We start from the raw sequence: 22242 nt of genomic DNA, 5'->3' as shown, positions 1-22242 counted from the left end.
AGTCTTGTGAGTGGATTTGGTAGACGGAAACTGAAAGAAGCCCGTCGTATATATGTATGTGTGTGTGTGTCTGTGTTTGTCCCCCCACCATCGCTTGACAACTGATGCTGGTGTGTTTACGTCCCCATAACTTAGCGGTTCGGCAAAAAGAGACCGATAGAATAAGTACTAGGCTTACAAAGAATAAAACCTGGGGTCGATTTTCTCGACTAAAGGCGAAAAAAGAAAAAGAAAAAAAATCAAATGACAGGAGAGAAAGGCTTGACAAAATCAACTTCGTCTTCCACCAACATTACCATGCAGTCAATGCCATTGGCTCTTTTACCCCAGAATTGGTCTACAGAGTCATCAATGGCATCACCATAATGGAAGCATTCAGCAAAGAAGAAATCAACTTCACAGATAAGAAATAAAGCCACTGCCACTGTCCACAATATACACACAGGTATGGCTATGTGGTTAAAATGTTTGTTTACTGACCACAGGATTTTGGGTTCAGTCCCACTGAGCAACACTAGACCTAGGCTAGCCAAAGCCTTCTGAGCAAATTTGGTAGATAGACACAAAAAGAAGTGTGTATGTGTGTGGATGCATACATGTATATATGTGGCTGTGTGTGTGTGTCAATACATCTTGTCTTTACAATGTATGATAGTTGTAAACGAGTGGCACCACCATACAGGCAGTGTCCTTCATTTTCTATCTTTCATGGAGAAAAAATAACTTGCTTGGGAATCTCAATCATGATCACTATATGTATGATAACAAGGCTACAGTTGGCAGACACCAATGTCAAAATATAAAACTACCTTCCTCCATACTGTTTAAACACATAGGCAGTCTACTTGGTTAGAAATATATTCACAAAACACTTAGCACAGCATAGAGTTAAAAGTTGCACTGCTACCGGGAAACTGACATTAAAATGGCTGACAGAATAAAGAATCAGACGACATTATGAGTTCATAGGTCATTGTCTTTAAGCAAGCTTCTGGTCTCAGTTAGCCTGGTTGGTGAATAAGTACTATCTCATTGAGAAAAATTAGCTGCATCCTATTCCCCACTAAAATCTGGTTAATGATTTGGAATTTGAAGTTAAGCATCCCAACCTTCACTAGATTAAAAAAATGATGAAGCTGAACTTAACGAGATTCCTGTTTAAAGAAACACAACTATTTCTTCTTTTATATTGTTTTAGACCCATTTCATCAAACAAAAAAAAATAGACAAGATTGTTAATTTTACATCTAGCATAGATTAGATGTATATATTATCGAGCCATTGTTTTTACAGTTAGATATTCTTCCTGTTGCTTACTCTTACCTATTTCCCAAGTAAGGAATCATCTATTTCAAATATGTTTGAAGGCAAAAATTGAGCAGATGATTTGTTGACAGAAGTGACAACACTGAAGTGAGCAATTTTCATAGAGTGCAAATGTAAACACACACTTTCCATCTACCAAATTCACTCACAAGGCTTGGTTGGCTAGGGATTATAGTAGAAGACACTTGCCCACAAGATCATTTTTACAAATGTCAAGCAATTACCGATACAGTTCTTACTATAGTTAACCATCACGAGGCATAAGTATTACTTGTTAGTCATATCGTGACACACAAAATAGTAATTTGCCTATAGGTACTCTACAATAGCAGTAGATAGGTTTGGATTTATGGTCAGTAGTTTAGCAATATAATTTTGTGATCAGTGGAAAAAAAAAAACATTATAGGTGCAGGTGTAGCTGTGTGGTAAGAAGCTTGCATCCCAAACACATGGTTCTGGGTTCAGTCTCATTGCGTGTCACCTTGAGCAAATGTCTTTTGCTATAGCCTTGGGCTGACTGAGTAGATTTGGTAGACGGAAACTGAAAGAAGCTTGTTGCATACATACATACATACATATATATGTATGTGTGTGTATGCCTTTTTGTCTGTGTTTTTCCCCTGCCACTGCTTGACAACTGGTGTTGGTGTGTTTACATCCCCTTAACTTAGCAGTTTGATAAAAGAGACCAATAAATTAAGTACTAGGCTTTAAAAAATAAGTCCTGGGGTTGATTTATTTGACTAAAACTCTTCAAGGTGGTGCTCCAGCATGGCTGCAGTCAATTGACTGAAACAAGTAAAAGATAAAAGATAATTTGGAGAAGATTGTTACCCAACAAAACCAACATCAGCAATTAGCTTCATGACAAGTTTCAAAGTCCTCATTTCACCTTGTTGGCCAAGAAATTTATTATTCACACCACCTCCAACACCTCCATGCGCCACAAGCAATTGTTGTCCAGTTTCATTAAGTTCACCTGTTCAAAGAGACAGAGGGGTTAATCACCTTACGACTTTGCGGTTGGAAGTCACTCCATTAGTTTTAAAAACCCTATCAATTTTTCAAAAGTGAAAATTAAAAAAAAAAAAAAAAAAAATTAAAAACTAGAAAAACTGAAACTTTCGGTTATCTCTATAATTAAAATAACGAATCAAGTAGGTAGCCATACTGGAAAAGATACATTTTGTAATCATATACAGTGATATAATTACTAAGTACACTTTCATAATTGGTACATATATCCCCTTTTGGACCCCAAATCACAACCATTCCTCATCATCATCCCTGCCCACAACGATTCTACCAATTGCCTCCTTTCTGAATCTGCAGCCACCCCTTTGCTATACTCCATTCTTAACACCTCTTTTATCTGATATCATTCTCAATGCCCTTTTACTATAGCCCCTTATGTACCTCTATATCTCCCCCCCACTCTTGCTCCTACACCTTGCAGATTATCCCACTGCTTTCTGATCTATTCTCCTTCTTGAGTCACTCTTATCACTTGCTTCACCCTTCTCTATACTGTTATTTCCCTTCAACTGCACCCTCACCCTTGTTCATTACTCACTATATTCACCTCTGTACCTGTTTTTAACCATTACGAAAGTATCCACTCTATCCTCCCCTCCCATGACCCACTGTCCATACCTTCTCTTGTGCTCACCTTCTTGTACTTTGAGGAGTTTGCTTTGACACTTCATCATAACCTTCCTTTTATCTCCTTCAGCCATGCATCTCTTCCAAAGCAAGACACCTGTGCTTGTCCATCTGTCATACTTTACTCTTTCAACAACTGGCATAAAGCCACCTTTCCTTCTCAGATACTCCTCACAGTAGTGGAAGCTTTTTCTTTATCTTTTCCTTGTTCTTTTACTGTCTTACAAGTTATGTGGGAATCTCATTAGGGCTGGTGGCATGAAAAAAAAGCACTTAGTACACTCTGTTTAGCATTAGGAAGAACATCCAGCTGCAGAAACATGCCAAAGCTTACATGTGGCTTTGCAGCTTGCCAGGTTCAGTCAAACAACCGAACCTATGCTGATGATGGAAGCTGAATATTTGAAAATACATGTGCACTTCCAAATATGCATGAAGATGCATTAAAACATACCCTAAAATTGAGAAACTGAATCTTCTTGCAACATAGAGGTAGGCAGTGAGCTGGTAGAGCCGTTAGCATGCTGGGCAAAATGCTATGCAGTATTTTGTCTGTCTTTACATTCTGAGTTCAAATTCTATCCCTTCAGGGTTGATAAAATAAGTATTAGTTGAGCACTGGGGTTGATGTAATTGACTTACTCCCCTCCCTGAACTTGTTGGTCTTGCACTAAAATTTAAAATCAATATGTATGACAGAGAAAATGGTTTATAGATTTATAAAACTCTAGCACGAATCAGTAGAACATAATAATACTTTAACAAAACTTGGTTTATGAAAATAACTGATGGTAAAAGATTTACAAGGCTTATAAAAGTATATTGGTTTATTCTTACCAATTAGTCTTCCATGATCAGATTCTATTGAAATACCAATTGGTACTTTTACTTTTAACTCGGCACCATTTTTGGCAATTAGAACTCTTTTCCTGAATAATGAAATAACCAAAAAGCGAATTAAAACAACAAATCATGCTAATGTTTACATAATTTCTTGATTTGATTAGACAATTAAGGGAAGTGTCAATATGAATTATGGTCTGCATGTCTTTCTAAAGGCATAAACACAATATGTGAGACTTTCATCTGTGAATTAACGCATTAGTATTTAAACCAGCCATATTGGGTCCAAATATGCTAAAGGGTCAAGATGAGGTTGCAGACTACACTCACACAGTGTTATGCCATTATAACAAGTGTCTGCTACAGGTATTATATAGCATGCATCCACATGCTATAGTACATGACATTTTGGCATGTGAACAAAGGCCAATATTATGTTAAACAAGAAGGTGATGAGCTTGCAGAATCATTAGCATGCTGGGCAAAATGCTTAGCAGCATTTTGTCTTTATGTTCTGAGTTCAAATTCTGCTGAGGTTGACTTTGCCTTTCATCCTTTCAAGGTTGATAAAATAAGTTCTAGTTGAGCACTGGGGTCAATGTAGTTGACTTACCCCTACCCCAGAAATGTTGGCCTTGTTCCAAAATTTGAAACTAATATTATGTTAAACAAGATTTTAATATCCCTTGTGTTATTTTAGTTTTTCTGTAATATATTAAGTTGGACAAACTTACGTGCTATTTTTTCCATTGCCAGCAATAAACCGTTTTGAAGGATATTTCTGTTTTAACTGTTTCAAGTTTTGTTGTTTATCTGCCTCCAGAATTACACTACCACCTGTACCGCCAAGTCCTCCCAAACGAGCGAACCCTTGCCCTCCACCACCACCTTTCACATATATTCGGAGGGTGTCGATGAAGCCAGTTTTATGTATCTAGAATGAGGAAAATATATACAAAGTATAAGTTTTGTTTCAAGTTTAAAAAATGGTAAGCTGATGATGATGATTTCTAACAAAAGGCCACAAATTTGGGACAAAACAGTTGATTAAATCTACATCGATGGTTGATGTTTATTTTATTTAGCTCAGAAAGATGAAAGACAAAGGCAGACTTGGTGATAATCTGCTGGTCCAATCCTTTACTGAATCTGCTATCAACATTTTGGTACAAAGTCAAAATTCGATCATGTTGACTGTAGCAGGATTTGAAGAGAAAGTAATAAAATAACATTCTTCCTATGTCCAACTTCGAAGGGATTAGGGGAAGATTAATTTCTTTATATCAACCCACAAGAAACCAAAATACCCTTTATTTACATCAAACCTATTTTGTCTCTTGTCATCCAATCTCCTAATAACATTACACTCATTTTTTCTTTTGGATATGTTGCCAAGTATGTGAACAACGAATATAATTTTAAGGTCACAAGGCACAAGAGACATAAAGAGATCAGTTGCAGACAGGTAGATAATCTCGTGGCTGATTTTGATTTTCCTAAATTTGATTTTCTGTTGTAGTTTTATGCAAATGCCTAAATTTTCAAACCAGTCTAACATACGACATTTAAGGCCCTGCAAAGAAAACATCTACGTATAGTTGACTGACCTAAATATCTGACGGAATCGCAGATTTCATCTCAGGATAAAAACCACTCCGATTCTATGTTTAGCCCTTTAGTATTCAAACCGGGGCACTATCATGCTATTAGCTGTCAGAAGTGAAAGTGCTCACTGCTAGTGAAGTATCTGTCTGTCTGCCTGCCTGTTGCTGGCCTGTCGATTCTTTGGCTACTGACAGCTAATACCATGAATGGCCGGAGCGAGCTATATGTCTGTCTGTCTCTCTATCTATCTATTACTCGAAAGTTCGCGCGTCCGCGCTAGCTAGCCGTGAGTGGTCGATCCTATTATTTTTAAACTTCAAACTTCATTTGTTTTCTATTTTGATAAATTCTCTCTGTTGAAAATTATATTTTTATATTTTAAATAATTTGCAATTTCAGGAAATATGTTTTTATATTAAATTTGTGTTTTCTACTCACGACTAGCTAGCGCGGACGCGCGAACTTTCGAGTAATAGATAGATAGATAGAGAGAGAGAGAGAGACAGACAGACATATAGCTCGCTCCGGCCAGTCATGGTATTAGCTGTCAGTAGCCAAAGAATCGACAGGCAGACAGACAGATACTTCACTAGCAGTGAGCACTTTCACTTCTGACAGCTAATAGCATGATAGTGCCCACACCGGCCATATCCAGCACAAATATTCAGTTTTATGTTCAAATTGATCAGGCCTTTTACACATAACCTACAATGTTATTCTAATTATCTCAAGTACAAACATACCTCCTTTTCGCTTTTACTTTTAATAACAACTTTGTATATTCAAAACATGCACAGCTGAGTTTAGAGGTATGCAGAATTTTGTCAACTAATGAACATAAAAGTTATTCAAGCTAAAGGTTTCCCCAACTTCTCTTGGGTTTAATTCTTTGATAGACTAAGGTTGGAAAGTTAGCATCGTCCTTCAGGTCTGGTCGCTACAGATCAAATTAAAATGTTCCACACAGATTTCTGTAACATATACATTTCTGTAATGTATATGAGATAACTAAAAAAATTTTTTGCACTGAGAGTGACATAAATTAATTTTTCTTCTTTCGAGATTAAAGTTATTTTATTATTCAGTAAATAATAAACTTCAGCTTACAAGTTTCTTTCTGGCTTCAACGAAATAACTCAAGAATTGAGTCAGTCTCACCATGCCGACGATGTTGTCTCATTTGACAGAAGAGCTCTACATTTCAGGGCACGTAATCACCGGTGTCATTGGACACCGTTTTATACTATTCATAACGTGTGGCGAATATGAATTCTTTGAAACATATCAACAGAGAAATGTTTTAACGGAATGAAGACATTTTATTTATGATATAAGATAATTTTATAAAAAAACAAACAAACAAAAGAAAAATGGTTTGTACATTTCACTTGTTCATCTCTCTTTACGTTTTGTTTTTTTACTAAATAGGTTTACTTTGCACACGTTTTTAAGGGATTCTTTGTTAATCCAATAATTCCTGGTAGCAGATCTGTTTCAAATAGATATAACAACGGTGCTTACCATAATGTATCTCATAGTATTTTGAAAACTTTCACTCACTTTGGCTGCATTAATGTTTTACTTCAGTGCTGTCCTTTTCTTCAGAATATATCTACAGATTTTAGCCGAAAGTATATGTAATAGACTCATGTTAATATCTTGCCTTCTCAATGAAATATTTGGCGGAGACGGACTATATGTAATCTGAACCTTTCCCCCCCTTATTTATTTATTTTATTTACGGAATCCCACGTTTTAGGCTATGGAGATTCCGATTCCGAAAAAAATTTTTCAAAAATCTCAAATTCAAAATTTCGACCCCCCGCCATTTCCTCATTCAAAAATATTTTCCGGAAATTTTTTTTTATAGAAATGCGTAAAAATATACGGAGATTATGATTCTGAAAAAAAATTGTTTGAAAAATTTCAATTCCTCCCCCCACCAAGCAGGCTATTTACATGCTAGAAATAACAGCCAAATCTCACAAAATTAGTGTTAGGGTTAGGTTTAGGGTTAGAGTTAGGGTCAGGGTTACGGTTACGGTCAGGGTTAGGGTTTGAGTTAGGGTTAGGTTTACCCTGTGGATCTATATAAAAACCGGGGGGTGGGGGGAATCGAAATTTTGAAATTGAGGTTTTTGAAAATTTTTTTTCAGAATCGGAATCTCCATAGCCTAAAACGTGGGATTCCGTAAAAAAAAAAAAATAAGGGGGGAAAGGTTCAGATTACATATAGTCCATCTGGACCGTTTCCCCTTTAACTGTCTTATGAGATACTACTACTATTACTAATGGCTTAGGTAAATTGAAACGATTTGCATATATGACGCACCGTTGAACGCTGGCTCCATCAGTAAATCACTTGTGTGTTGACGGCTGTTTTGATTAAATCTTGTATATTTATTGTACTACAGAATATACCTATAGGTTTTCGCGTGTATGTAATAGGCATATGTTGGCGCTGTGTATATCTTCGTGGACAGAAAAAGAAGTACCCTATTTACTTAAGTCCTTATTAATAACGGGCTTATAAGCAGTGTCTCAGTGTACAACTAACAGAGTGGCTTTACTGTTCCATAGAGTACTGGTAGTTGCTCTATAGTACAGTATAGCACTGACAGTGGCTTTACACCCATAAAACATGTTAATATCGTTGAGGTTCTCAATTGTACCTAGAATGACTTAGTTTTGGCACCTTTCTGCTATTGGTCTTGTTAAACTTTTGCAGAAAAATATCTAAATGATATTAGGGACTAACATTTAATGCTCCATCGAAATTTTTGAAAGAAAAGGATGAACAATATAGTCAATTTCTGTTTTTGCATGTATTAAAGCAAGTGCTGTGGAGGCGCAATGGCCCAGTAGTTAGGGCAGCGGACACGCAGTCATAGGATCGCGGTTTCGATTCCCAGACCGGGCGTTGTGAGTGTTTATTGAGCGAAAACACCTAAAGCTCCACGAGGCTCCGGCAGGGGATGGTGGCGAACCCTGCTGTACTCTTCCACCACAACTTTCTCTCACTCTTACTTCCTGTTTCTGTTGTGCCTGTAATTCAAAGGGTTAGCCTTGTCACACTGTGTCACGCTGAATACCCCCTAGAACTACGTTAAGGGTACACGTGTCTGTGGAGTGCTCAGCCACTTGCACGTTAATTTCACGAGCAGGCTGTTCCGTTGATCGGATCAACTGGAACCCTCGTCGTCGTTAGCGACGGAGTGCCAACAACAACAATAAAGCAAGTGCTACACTAACAACTGGAGCAGTGGCTGTTGGACCCAACCACTATTTCTGTTCTGTGTTTATAGCTGAACTCACCTAGGTACTGTAAAATTATAAGGTACCATGAGATTGTAAAGATTACAGCAAAAGTACTGTAAGAGCTGAAAGAAAAAAAAATCAGAAGAAACTAGTAAGAATCTATGTTGGCTACAGAAAAGTGAATAAATTGTAAATTATGATCAGGTGAGTTGAGTTCTGATGTTTTGGACACAGAACTTCCTGAAATATACACAAACTTATTTTCTAAAAAGTTGTGAAAATATCGTATGATTACTAAATGTTTCATTGGTTAAAATTCTAACATGGAAAGAGTTGTATGAATTATGAAATACAATTTACAGAAACATTTTAAGTGTTTTGTCTTTTTGTTTCTTTTACAGGCACGTAATAGTGAGAAGGCAATGTAAGTATTACTGAAATATTCTCTATCATGTTGCATCAAATACTGTTATTAATTCAAATAATTGCTGCATCATACAGTTTTGGTTTGGATCATTAAAGAAGTTTAGGATGTTATAAATTCAAATATTCGCCTTCAGTTTCATTGTGCTTTAGTCCATGGAAATATATTGGCTTTCTCTTATACTTAGAACCAAACGATCATGTTTACCTTTAGAATTTGCCTGGGCTTTATTCATTTTGGTTTTGAGGAATAGTACATACATATTGTTTGCTTGATGTATGTATATGTAATGAGAATATGTGAAAAAATGTGTGAAGTAAAGAGAAAGAAAGACAATATTGTTTATAAACTAGATATATGTTCATAATTGATTAAATTCTTTGTGTTTTTGCTATTGAACAGTTCCTTGTATGACCTTATAAGTTCAAGGAACATGCTGCAAATGTGATGATGATTATGTCTTGTACTTTCTGTTCTAAGGACAACCCTTGCTCGGTGGAGGGCAGCACAGATGGGTTTAAATAAAGAAAAGGTAAGAAGACTTTGCGATATACTGTTGAACCTCTAACATTAGTTTTTCTATTTATTATCAAATACTGTTAACTATTAGATCAAAGTTATTAAAATTTAAACTTAGAATGAGCTGTATACAAAACACTTAATACTCAGAAGCACCAGCAAAAGTGCTCCTATGCAATTGCTGGACTGGCTCTTGTGCGGGTGGCACGTAAAATACACCATTTTGAGCGTGGCCATTGCCAGTAACGCCTGACTGGCCTTCGTGCCGGTGGCACGAAAAAGCACCCACTACATTCTCAGAGTGGTTGGTGTTAGGAAGGGCATTCAGCCGTAGAAACTCTGCCAAATCAGATTGGAGCCTGGTGTAGCCATCTGGTTTTCACCAGTCCTCAGTCAAATTGTCCAACCCATGCTAGCATGGAAAGCGGACGTTAAATGATGATGATTAGAAGAGCAACCTTTATTGCATTAAAAAAAAGGAGTGGCACATTGAACAGTCCAGGATACATTTGTATTTTTGGATGAATATATTACTGAACCAATGCTTTACAGCCAGATGGCCTCCCTGTCACTGACTATTAACTGTTTTTCAAGTCAGTGGTCTCTTCATGTCTTTGAAGGTGTAAGACCAGTGGGTGATTTGTTACGGCAAGAAATAATGACAATAACTTGAACTTTCCAGAATGTAAATAATCACACACATGCACAATCTCATACATGTACATGGTGCATCTTTCGATTTTTGTCTACTAAATCCACTCATATGGCATTGGTTGGTCTAGAGCTATAGAAGACACTTTCTCAGGTTGTCACACTGTGACACAGAACCTGAAATTACCTAATTGGAAAGCAGACTTCTTAGTCACATCGCCATACCTACATTGTTTGAAAAAAAATAAGAGGAAATAGTCATGGCTGGAATACCTTTGAACATGGGTTCATTTGATTTGGGCTGACCCAAGTCTAAACAGTTGGGTTTTTAACATATTGAACGTTTTGGAACATTTTTGCAGGACTTATTGAATACCCAAACATTTTGCCATGGCTGTTTTGGTAATGAATGATTTGGCTTTGAAAGAACATGTGCACAAACTCATACTTACATACAAAGAGAGGAAGATAGATAGATAGAGAGAGAGAGAGAGAGAGAGAGAGAGAGAGATGAAAATGAAATTTCTAAAACAGAGTTATCTCCTAACGACAAATCCGTATTGTTTGTAAATGTAGAGATTATTTTTACTGATATGTCAATAAATATATCTTTTTGATTTGGTAATTGTGAACATCTCCATACTTTGTATAAATTTCTGCTGTGGTGTATGTCCAATTATTAAAAATCAGTTGTAATGCAGAATAAAAAAAAAAAAAGGATTTTCTGTATCAAACTGTCTCACTTCACCCTGTATGGATTTTGAGCAGAATCAGTGATACTTAATTGCTAGTTCCAAATTAATGTCATAAAAAAAAAATCCCTAACCTATATATTTGTGGGTGTTTTGTGCGTGTATTTAGTAATTCATAATCCTCTTTTAAAATATCAGGAGCGTCGGCCATATTTATCTTCTGAATGTTCTGACTTACCAAAGGCTGAAAAATGGAGACGTCAAATTATTGGAGAAATTTCCCGCAAAGTGGCACAAATTCAGAATGGTAAACTATAAAATATTTTGTTCCATTTCATTTCTGTTTAAGTTCTGTTATTATTTATTGTTGTTATTTATCCCTTGATAAACTATAAAGTACAGTATAGGTGCAGGAGTGGCTGTGTGGTAAGTAGCTTGCTTACCAACCACATGGTTCCGGGTTCATTCCCACTGCGTGGCACCTTGGACAAGTGTCTTCTACTATAGCCTCGGGCCGACCAAAGCCTTGTGAGTGGATTTGGTAGACGGAAACTGAAAGAAGCCCGTCGTATATATGTATATGTATATATATATATATATATATGTGTGTGTTGTTTGTGTGTCTGTGTTTGTCCCCTCCAACATCGCTTGACAACCGATGCTGGTGTGTTTACGTCCCCGTAACTTAGCGGTTCGGCAATGAGACCGATAGAATAAGTACTAGGCTTACAAAGAATAAGTCCTGGGGTTGATTTGCTCGACTAAAGGCGGTGCTCCAGCATGGCCACAGTCAAATGACTGAAACAAGTAAAAGAATACAATCAAAAGCTTTTCAGTCAGGCCCTACCTGTCGTTTTCCCTCAGAATTACATTATCCGACGAGTCCTTTCACTCCAAGTTGGTAGGATATCACTTTAAGGGAGATTGGTTGCTATTTTTTGCAGGCTGAGTGTAGAGCCGAGCCCTTTTCCTCATTGGTTTATAATTATTACAGTTGTGTGACCTGGTCAAGTCTGCTTGGATATAAATGAAGCTTAGAGCTTTGTAGTATTTTTGTAAGTTGAAAATATTAAAACCAGTCACTGTTGATCTTCTGGCTGCAGGCCGAATGGTTTCAGTCCATTTAAATGTAGCTATGTATCATTGAGAAGTTTAACATATCACTTTAGGTAATGTAGTATTGTTTGTTTAATGACAAATGCTTTGTTAGCTTGAACTAAGCTTAAATCCTTCTTGAAGAAAACACTTGAAAAATCTGTAGGACATCTTTGATGCCTCTATTGTGTAATACTGTAACAATGGAAGACATTATATCTTAGTTTATGTTTCTTGTTTTATAACAGCAGTAGATATCATCAATGAGGAATCCTCTACATGGTAACCTAAGCTGCTAGAAATAACAGGTCATACTCTACTGTCATAAAAAGGGAAGGAAGCAGTGACAATCTAACTATAATTATTGTCTCTTCAGAAATTTCATCAGGTAAAAAGAGGATAGTCATACTAGAATGCTAAATCAGAGTTGATTTGGAGTCTAAACCACAACAGCAGCAGATTAAATAGAAATGAAGAAAGATTAATGTCAAAATGTCAAGTATTTATTGAATAATTCTTCCTTTCTAAGAACTCTCTAAGGAAGTTTTGTTGTTTACTTTTTTCAGCTGGTCTGGGAGAGTTTAAACTGCGTGATGTTAATGATGAAATCAATAAACTGCTGCGGGAGAAAGGCCATTGGGAGGATCGGATTAAAGAACTTGGAGGTCCTGATTACAAGGTGAGTAGCTTTGCAAATATTTAGATACTTAATATTAAAGTAACATAGTTATATGGAAATATTTAAATAATAGGCGCAGGAGTGGCTGTGTGGTAAGTAGCTTGCTTACCAACCACATGGTTCCGGGTTCAGTCCCACTGCATGGCACCTTGGGCAAGTGTCTTCTACTATAGCCTCGGGCCGACCAAAGCCTTGTGAGTGGATTTGGTAGACGGAAACTGGAAGAAGCCCGTTGTATATATGTGTGTTTGTGTGTCTGTGTTTGTCCCCCCACCATCGCTTGACAACCGATGGTGGTGTGTTTACGTCCCCGTAACTTAGCAGTTCGGCAACAGAGACCGATAGAATAAGTACTAGGCTTCCAATGAATAAGTCCTGGGGTTGATTTGCTCGACTAAAGGCGGTGCTCCAGCATGGTCGCAGTCAAATGACTGAAACCAGTAAAAGAGTAATTATCACAATTTTGATATAACATGTTGACATGAAATGGCTTGATGCAAAATAGCTAATGGAAGCTGTAATATATGGGGATATGTGATATCCATTGAAAACTATTATGCATGGTGATGCGGCATATCCAGTGGACACTCTAATAGTTTATGAAAAGGCTATAGATTGGTGGAATCATTAGAATGTTGGACAAAGATGCCTTGCAGTATTTTGTTTTGGCTCTTCAGATTCTGAGCTCAAATTCTACCAAAGTGATCTCTGCTTTTCATCCTTCCAGTCAAGTACAGTGGGGTAATATAATTGAATTCCCTTCCCTGTAATTGGAGGCCTTGTGCTGATGTAAGAAATCAATATATTAAAAGTGCAAGTTAGTGGAGATAGGTAAAACATAAGAGCACCGATGTAAGCATTTTACTACATTTAATTTCATTTCTCTTGATTGTGAGTTTAAATGGTTGTGAAGTTGACTTGGGTTATCATCCTATTGGTGTTAGTAAAGTAAACACCAAAATATCATTCTGGTAAATTGTTAGCATCTCCTAAGTCTGGAAGGACTTTATGGGCTGATTCTTAGATGAGATAATCCTCTCCTGGTAAGATGCTAGTCTATAATGAGCAGTATTTCCTGAGAGTCTGGTAACCAATCCCAACATGTAAAGTAATTGAGACATAAAGACAATATATTATTGGGATTGATTAAATTAGCTTCTCATCTAAGATAAAGAGTAACATATAGGGTAATACTCTAAAATATAGGGTGTTATAGTTATTCAAAATATTTTGTAATAATAGTTTTAAAAAATAAATCTATCTCAAGATTTGAGTGGCTTAAAACACTTGATTGTTTAATCAAAAGAGGACAAATTCAAACTCTTGTTTGTGATGTGTTGATTGCTTGACTATTAAGTCAGATGATCTTAAATTCAAATTACGATGAATGTAAACAAACAAACAAAGTTTGCTTTTAGAAGCGTTGAGATGTCTTAGAAAGTTAAAGAAGTGATTTTAAATTCTCAAACACAGGATAATGCTAATAATATAGCCTGAACAGGATAAACTACCTCTATTTTGCCACTGGTTGCCTACACTTTTTTCTGCAAAATAGGGGTAGTTTATCCTGTTCAGGCTATATTATTAGCATTATCATGCGATTGAGAATTTAAAATCACTTCTTTAACTTTCTAAGACATCTCAACGCCTCTAAAAGCAAACTTTGTTTGTTTGTTTATGTTCATCGTAATTTGAATTTAACATATGATAGCATCTCATAAAGCGAGATTTCTATACATCTTAAATTTGAAGAAAAACTTGTGGTGGGGCAGTTAAGCTTAATCGGTTATATGATTTTGTTTAATTCAACCTTTCATGAAATTTGAATGTTTACAATTAAGAAATTATCTCCCTATAAAACATTTATTAAGCAAATCATAGAAAATGTCTTTATTCTAAGACATTCGGTGAATGCTAAAATAGCTTGAAAACCTCAGCTGTCACACTGATGGGCAGGTATGATTTAGTCGATGGTACCACACTTTAGTTAATTGTTTTAGGGACCTATTTATTTGTAAGCAGGCACAGATATTCATTCTGCTCTCTCTCCTCGACTCAGTGGAACTTTCTAGCAGTTCACTTGTGCTCATTTTCAGCTGAATAGGCTGGTGCAACATGAAATGATAGCCCTTGCTCAAGGGTACAAACATGCTACCCTGTCCAAGATTTGAACCCACAACCCTATGACTGTGAACCTAATACTCTAATCATTAGGCCATGTGCCTTCATGCTTAAATAACAAAATGAATATAAAATGTTTAAAAATATAAAAATGAAGTTACATCCTGAATTTTATTGATAGCTTTTAAAAAGGGTTTCATTTGAATGCTTAATAGTGATCTCTTATGAAGATCAACTTCATACTTGCAATGTTCATGTGTTTTCCAAGAAGCAGTTTAAAGTTATTACTCCTTGATTGTATATATATTTATATAAAACTTCATACACCCTCATATATATTTATGTATCAATGGTAAATCTCTCATATTAATGTTTGAAATAAATATTTGGAATGAAAGATATTCATTGTAACAAATTAAATTTTCAGAGAGTTGGTCCTAAGATGTTGGATCATGAAGGTAAAGAGGTACCTGGAAATAGAGGATATAAGTAAGTATTTGCTATTTTATTGAAATCTCTAATATTATTTAAAGGAATGTAATTAAAAAAAGAAAATTACAGTTGTTATTGACAAAAGAAAGTTTTTGTTATAGTTTGACTCCAATCGAGGTCTATTTCTGACATAAAAGACATAAAGACACTATTTATTTATTCCTGTTAGGTATTTATTTGTTTGTTTGTTTATTTATTTATTTATTTATTTATCTTTACTAGGTATTTTGGAGCTGCAAAAGAACTTCCTGGTGTGCGAGAACTTTTTGAACAAGAACGTAAGTTGTAATGAAAATTAGGCAAGCTGTAACTCTTTTGATACCAACCTGTTTGAGACTATGATATAGATTTCTTGTGTCAAAATGATTTAAATCAGTGGTTCTCAACTGGAGTCTGTATGACCCCTGGAGGTTCATGCAAGCAAAATAGTAAATTAAGGATCCACAGTAGTATTTTAAGGGTCCATGAAAAAGTGTTACTTTGGATGTATTTATTGCAACAAATAGCTTGGTTTCTTTCTCTTATTTGTTACATAGTTCAACCAACACAAGTTAATCCTTTAGCATTTAAACTGGCCATATCCAGCCAAAATATTCTCTCTGTTTTATGTCCAAACCAGCCAGATCAGGCCTTTTACAATTACCCTACAATGTCAATCTAAAAATATTACATCAATCTTGAAGCTACAAGATGATATATGATTAATGCAAAACAATGTCAATAAATAAGCATTACATTTGACAGAGCAATCTGAGTGTTTAAAGGTTAATGTATGGAAAACAAAATAAGAATTTTGAAAGAAGTATCTTTAAAATTAGTTTTGAACTTTGAGTGGTGATGAGGATCCACCAGAATAAAATAGTAGTCAAAAGGTCCATAGGCAAAAAAATGGTGGAAAACTACTGAGCTATATTTAAATCTTCCATCAAAATTTCCATTTAATTTATGCTCTAAACACCAGCTTACTAATGATAAAGCTATTTTATTAAATTCTTCATTTTTTTCCAAATTAACTGAAATTAACTAATGGCCCAGTATTTCAGACAGAAATATGGTAGCAAAAGGGTTAAATTCTAATCTTTCAGATGAAGCAGTAATTCTTTTTTCTTACAGCTCCATCACAGCCTAGAAAGACCCGTGCAGATCTCATGAAAGATATTGATGCAGTGTACTATGGCTACAGAGATGATGATGATGGAGTACTGATTCCTTTAGAATGTGAACAAGAAAAACTTGGTAAGAGATTAATGAAAAATTTAAAGTGATAGAATAAGAAAACTAAAGGCATAAGGCAATACTTTTCCATTTTTTCATAAACTTCTCATTATTTGACCATGCTCTCGTTGAGAGAATAACAAATATATAAGTAGAGAAATTCCTGCTTTTTCTCACGGGCTCATGCCACCCTTGGAAATTACTGACGCCCCCACCATTCCTGGTTAAGAATCACTGGCCTAGAATCATGAAGTTTTAAAGTAAACTTAACAAATGTTTTTTTTTTTTTTTTTATCAGAAAAGGAAACTAATGTTATCTGGGAAGTGCTATGTTTGATTTGCATAAAGGAGAAGAGTTGGTTAGAATATCACATGATGTAAATTATGAGTGCACAAGAGATGCCATAGGATCTCAGAGGTGGTGGCTTTGTATGTAGTGGGATTACAAGTAGACTGACAAAGACTGTAGATGATGTGCAAAATTAGTGAGCAGTTAGAACACCTACTCTTTTCAATGCTTGTTTTCAGAAATAGTTGATAGATTCTGCTACGTAGGTCACTTAATTAACAAAAATAGCCAGAATAAAAACTAGGGTGGAAAAAGTTCAAGGAGCTATTATGTCTGCTGATAACAAAGGGATTCTGTCCCTGAATGAAGTGCATCTCGTATGAGTATGAAGTATGATGTTGTATGGTGGCAAAGTATGGGCTTTGAATGTGTAACATATGTGAAGGCTGGAAAGAAAAAGAAAATGAAGCATGCTCTGCTGGATGTGTAATAGCATTGTGCAGGAACATCTGACTATAAATGGGTTGAGAAAAAGTGGGTATAATTGGAGTCAAATCCTGTGTGCAAGGATGGCAGTCCAAGTGGAAAGAAAGTGTAGAAGAAGACCAAGGAAGTTGTAAAGATTGGTGAAAGCTGATCTCATGAAGGTTAACTTAGTAAAGAAGATGACAGAGTACCACAGCATATGGCAAGAAGCTGCAAAAGAACTTAACCAATGATGGAGAAATTAAATGTAAAATGATGATAATGGATGTGTGTGTGTGCAGTCAAGTGTCATATCCTTAGTATTTGAGTATTATTGTGAAATTAGGCCCATGAATTCCTTTTTGATGGCTTGGAATGAAGATTGAACTGAACAATTTCATTGTTAAATCATCAGATTTTTCTCACCTCCCTTTCCCTCTTAAAATATAAACAAACATCAGTCTTGGGACCAAACTCAGTTGCATAATGGTGCAAAAGTTGATAGTTTGACACTAATTACTTGGGAGTAATAAAGCATGGATTGTGAATAAATAAATTCATGAATCTGCATAGCATGCATATTGAATCCAATTGTGAAATTAGGTCCACAAGGGGGTGTTTTTTTGGTAGCCTGCAATGAGAATTGAACCAGTTTCATTATTTCACAATTACTTGAAATTTTTTGTCTCTTTAGTTACTTTTATCAGAAGTTTGGGAAGAAGTGAACTTGGAATGTAGTAAGATGAAAGTCATACTGTAAAGTAGTACATATGAAAATTGTAGTCATTATTTCTGTTGTTTGATGTTCTGTGATCTGATTGTTTTTCATTTTAGCTGTAGAGAAAAAGATACAAGAATGGAAAGAGAAGAAAGAAGCATTTTTAAGAGGAGAAATAAGTGAAGAAATGTCAAATAATGAGGAAGATGGTGATACTAATATCTATGCTGTAGAGGAAGATGTGAGGAAACATTTTATAATTTTGAATTATCAACTGTTTGATTTATATTTTGGTTTCAAATTTTGGCACAAGGCCAGCAAGTTTGGGGGAGGGGGCAAGTTGATTACGTTGGCCCCAGTGCTCAACTGGTACATATTTTTATCGACCCCGTAAGGATGGAAGGCAAAGTCAACGTTGGCAGCATTCAAACTTAGAATGTAAAGTCAGAAAAAATGCTGCTAAGCATTTTGTCCAGCATAGTAATGTTTCTGCCTTAGTTTGATTAATATATTATTACTGTGTGTATCAAAGTAGCGAGTTGGGAGAATCACTGCTGTATTGGACAAAATGCTTTGCGGCATTTCTCGCTCTTTATGTTCTGAGTTCAAATGCTACTGAGGTTGACTTTACCTTTCATCCCTTTGGGGGACAATAAAATAAATACCAGTGGAGTACTGGGGTCAATTTAATTGACTTAATCTATCCCCCCAAATTGCTGGCCTTCTGCCAAAATTTAAATCCATTATTACTGTCTGTATTTTTGTTTCTTTTTGTTGTTTAATTTACTGTTTTCTTTCTTTAGTATATTCTATTGTGTATAAATAGTTTATTTCTGTTGTTCCTTGCAAATACAGCCTGGATACATCAATAACTTCATATATTTCATAATGTATTAAAACAAAGTTTCTTCTAAGTCATCCATTCTGATCCAAAATGGTTTGGAGCAGTTAGAAGTTTGAAACCTCTGACTACTACATCTGCATCTATAGCATGTAGCTTTCAGAGTGCATGTGGTTCCTATGAGAATTTGTTTTCCTCTGAATTGTATTTGAAAGCTCAGTGTTACATGAGAAAGAAAGAAGGGTAAAACCAATTCCATATTGTGCCAAAGTGTACATTAGATGTTGGATATTTAATTAATGCTTTATAATTCCACTTGAATTTTTATAATCGTTTTGTGATTCTTCATTCCATGATGGTTTATGGTTTCTCCTCTTGCATCATATGTTTTGCAATTTCTGTCATTCTTGAAATTACTTTTCCAATTAGAGCTTTTTGATGTTTTATTCTGATCTTCAGAGTAATCCATTCAAACGGAATCTGGAATTATGTAGATATCTGACCCCCGAAGACTTAAAAATTGAACCAATTGAAATATATTATGCAGCAGATACATAAATTAAATTAATACAGAAGTAATGTGTCATCAGTTACTGTAGTAACATTATATTCTTGTGTGTTGTTTGAATTAGCAAATCAATGTGTGAATATGAGTAAATTACTAAAAGAGATGTTTATCTTACAGTCTGATTCTGATGACGAACAAGAAAATACTGGAACAGAGAAAGAAAGTCAACATTTTATTGCTCATGTTCCGGTGCCGTCGCAACAAGAAGTAAAGATATATTTCTAACAATTTTTATTTTGTTATAAAATAATCTTTTTTTTTATATTGTTTATTTGAAAAGTATGTGTTAGAACATAGAAATTCTAGAATACTTTAACATTCTCAGATACATTGAAGCACACACAAACTTGTGTCTATTCTACAGTTGTCATTTCCTTTTGTTATTAATATTATCATGATTTAGTGGAGGTGCAATGGCCCAGTAGTTAGGGCAGCGGACTCGCGGTTTCGATTCCCAGACCGGGCGTTGTGAGTGTTTATTGAGAAAAAACACCTAAAGCTCCACGAGGCCCCTGGCAGGGGATGGTGGCGAACCCTGCTGTACTCTTTCACCACAACTTTCTCTCACTCTTTATTCCTGTTTCTGTTGTGCCTGTAATTCAAAGGGCCAGCCTTGTCACACTGTGTCACGCTGAATATCCCCGAGAACTACGTTAAGGGTACACGTGTCTGTGGAGTGCTCAGCCACTTGCACGTTAATTTCACGAGCAGGCTGTTCCGTTGATCGGATCAACTGGAACCCTCGACATCATAAGCGATGGAGTGCCAACATATCATGATTTAATAAGGTTTTGTTTATCTAGTCAAACATGACTTGAATTGGTTTTCCTCCCTCCCTGTTATTCTTAGTCAAGCATGACTTGCCACTTCTCTAATGTTCCTGTTGACTGAGTAGTTTTGTTCCAGTGATGGATGGTTTTAATGCTGAGACTAAATCATAACTATTGCAATTTTGAACAAATTTATGACAATTTTAGCTACCTAAATACATGGTGACACTCTGTTAACTCAGCATACCTTCTATAGTCTTATTTTTGGAATATTTATTCCACTGATATTTTGTTACTCTGTTACATTTACTAGGTAATTGTAGTGAATTACCTAGAACAGCTAGAGTTTGGAAAGAATTCAGAAAGCTGTTGCATCTTACAGCAACAAAGAGTTTTTCTGTTATAGTAATAGAAGTTTTCTCTCTAACAGGCAGACTGCATGAAACACATTTAAAAAGTTCCAATGCTATTTGAGCATTTGAAAGAGAAAAGCTGTGAAGGATTGAGAAAAACGAGTTGGTAGAATTGTTGGGCATTAAAAGCATTATTCAATGTTTGCAGGGTTGTGTTAGTTGTGACATGATGTGATTGGACAATGAAAAAATGCATTGCTTGACTTGTAGAAAATGCCTAAGGTAGAGAGAAGTGAAGCAAGAAATGGTTGTTAGATTTTGTAAATGAGATGATGATTGACTGCATCAAGTAGAAAAATGTTGGAAAAAAACATCCAACCCATGGCAATCAGGAAAATTTATGTTAAATCATTGGAGATAATGTCTCTTATGCCATAGAAATTTGTTTCAAGAAAAAAATTTATACATTAAGCATTTCATTACCATCTTTCTGTTGAAATGCACTGCCATTATTTCAATTAATTTTGAAAATAATGAAGAATTTAATAAACTATCTTTGATTATGAAACTAGTGTTTGAAACTTAAATTAACATGAAATTTTGAAGGACGGTTTTAATTTAGATCACTTTAAAACAGGAAGTGTGCATCATAGGACTTTGTATCATAGAACTTGTATCATAGCCAGAGCTAGATTGAGTTCAATGTTGAGAATTCTTTCTACTCTGATTTTAAATGAAGAACTACAGATTACAAAAAAACTCTACACTAAAGTTCTAAATTTCATATTCTACATTGGATTGTCATATTCTTTATGAAATTCTAAAAGACCTATTTAGCAGATTAGTTCAGTAAATAAATAAGTTCATAGCTAACATGAAATTACACAGAACTCTTGGTATTTTTATTTCAGATTGAAGAGGCTCTTGTGCTGCGAAAGAAAATGGAGCTTATGGAGAAATATGCTAGTGAGTCATTACAAGAAGAAGAAAATCAAGTAAAAGAAATGCTAGGAATGTAAGAATTTGGTTAAGAATGCAAGGAACTATTTTGATTTCTGTCACTTACAGTTATCACACTTGATCTTTATCACTATAACATTTTAAAAACTCCACTGATATTCTTTACTCTAAACCTCAGCAACAACTACTTTGTAAATAGCCAATTCACATGTCAGCATCATGGCCGAAGTCTTTAGTTGAAGATCCTGCATTTGTAAATGATTTATATTTGTAGCAGTGTTATTGAAATACAAGGAAGTTTACATCTGTTAATGTTACCCTTTTGATATCTCTACAGCAACTGGACATAAACTCCATTCGAAATCATCCATATCAAAATTCAAATTATGGAGCAAGGTTTAGAGTTTGCAGGGAAAAATTTCATCATATTGGAAACTTATTAAATTTTCCTCTGATTTGATTCATTTGTGTGAAGACTATTATGCACATACCCATTCATCTATACATGTTGTTACGAAGTGTATTCATTTAGAATCTTCATTTGTATATAATCCAAGAAACTTGAAGAAAGTTTCATAAATGATAAATCTTTTATGTCAACAGAATATTTTTTTTAGAATTGTATATATTTGGTAATAAAGCAACCAATATATATATATATATATATATATATATTGGCAATAGAGCAACCAATA

General features: G+C 35.3%; 2 protein-coding genes across 2 annotated transcripts in view; one reads left to right on the top strand and one right to left on the bottom strand.

Annotated features, from left to right (window-relative positions):
- LOC106871042 (GTP-binding protein 10) overlaps positions 1 to 6673 on the bottom strand; it is a 14034-nt gene extending 7361 nt beyond the window's left edge. The window contains exons 1-4 of the mRNA XM_014917303.3: positions 6545 to 6673; positions 4567 to 4766; positions 3827 to 3918; positions 2162 to 2306 (exon numbers count right to left, since the gene is read on the bottom strand). Of these exons, the coding sequence (XP_014772789.1) occupies positions 2162 to 2306; positions 3827 to 3918; positions 4567 to 4766; positions 6545 to 6598 (491 nt within the window). The 5' untranslated portion in view covers positions 6599 to 6673. The remainder of the gene's footprint in view (positions 1 to 2161; positions 2307 to 3826; positions 3919 to 4566; positions 4767 to 6544) is intronic.
- LOC106871043 (pre-mRNA-splicing factor ISY1 homolog) lies at positions 6654 to 22242 on the top strand. Its single transcript, XM_014917304.3, has 11 exons — positions 6654 to 6810; positions 9097 to 9119; positions 9600 to 9651; positions 11180 to 11288; positions 12643 to 12755; positions 15304 to 15365; positions 15591 to 15646; positions 16482 to 16604; positions 18172 to 18296; positions 19582 to 19671; positions 21499 to 22242. Exons 1-11 carry the CDS (start codon positions 6808 to 6810, stop codon positions 21604 to 21606), a joined length of 864 nt encoding a protein of 287 aa, XP_014772790.1. The 5' UTR covers positions 6654 to 6807; the 3' UTR covers positions 21607 to 22242.

Source organism: Octopus bimaculoides, chromosome 9 (assembly GCF_046866305.1).
Source record: "Octopus bimaculoides isolate indiv1 chromosome 9, ASM4686630v1, whole genome shotgun sequence".
In the NCBI taxonomy this organism is placed as follows: Eukaryota; Metazoa; Mollusca; class Cephalopoda; order Octopoda; family Octopodidae; genus Octopus; species Octopus bimaculoides.
The sequence above is the reverse complement of the archived record's forward strand: the minus strand, read 5'-3'. Positions and strand labels throughout refer to the sequence as shown.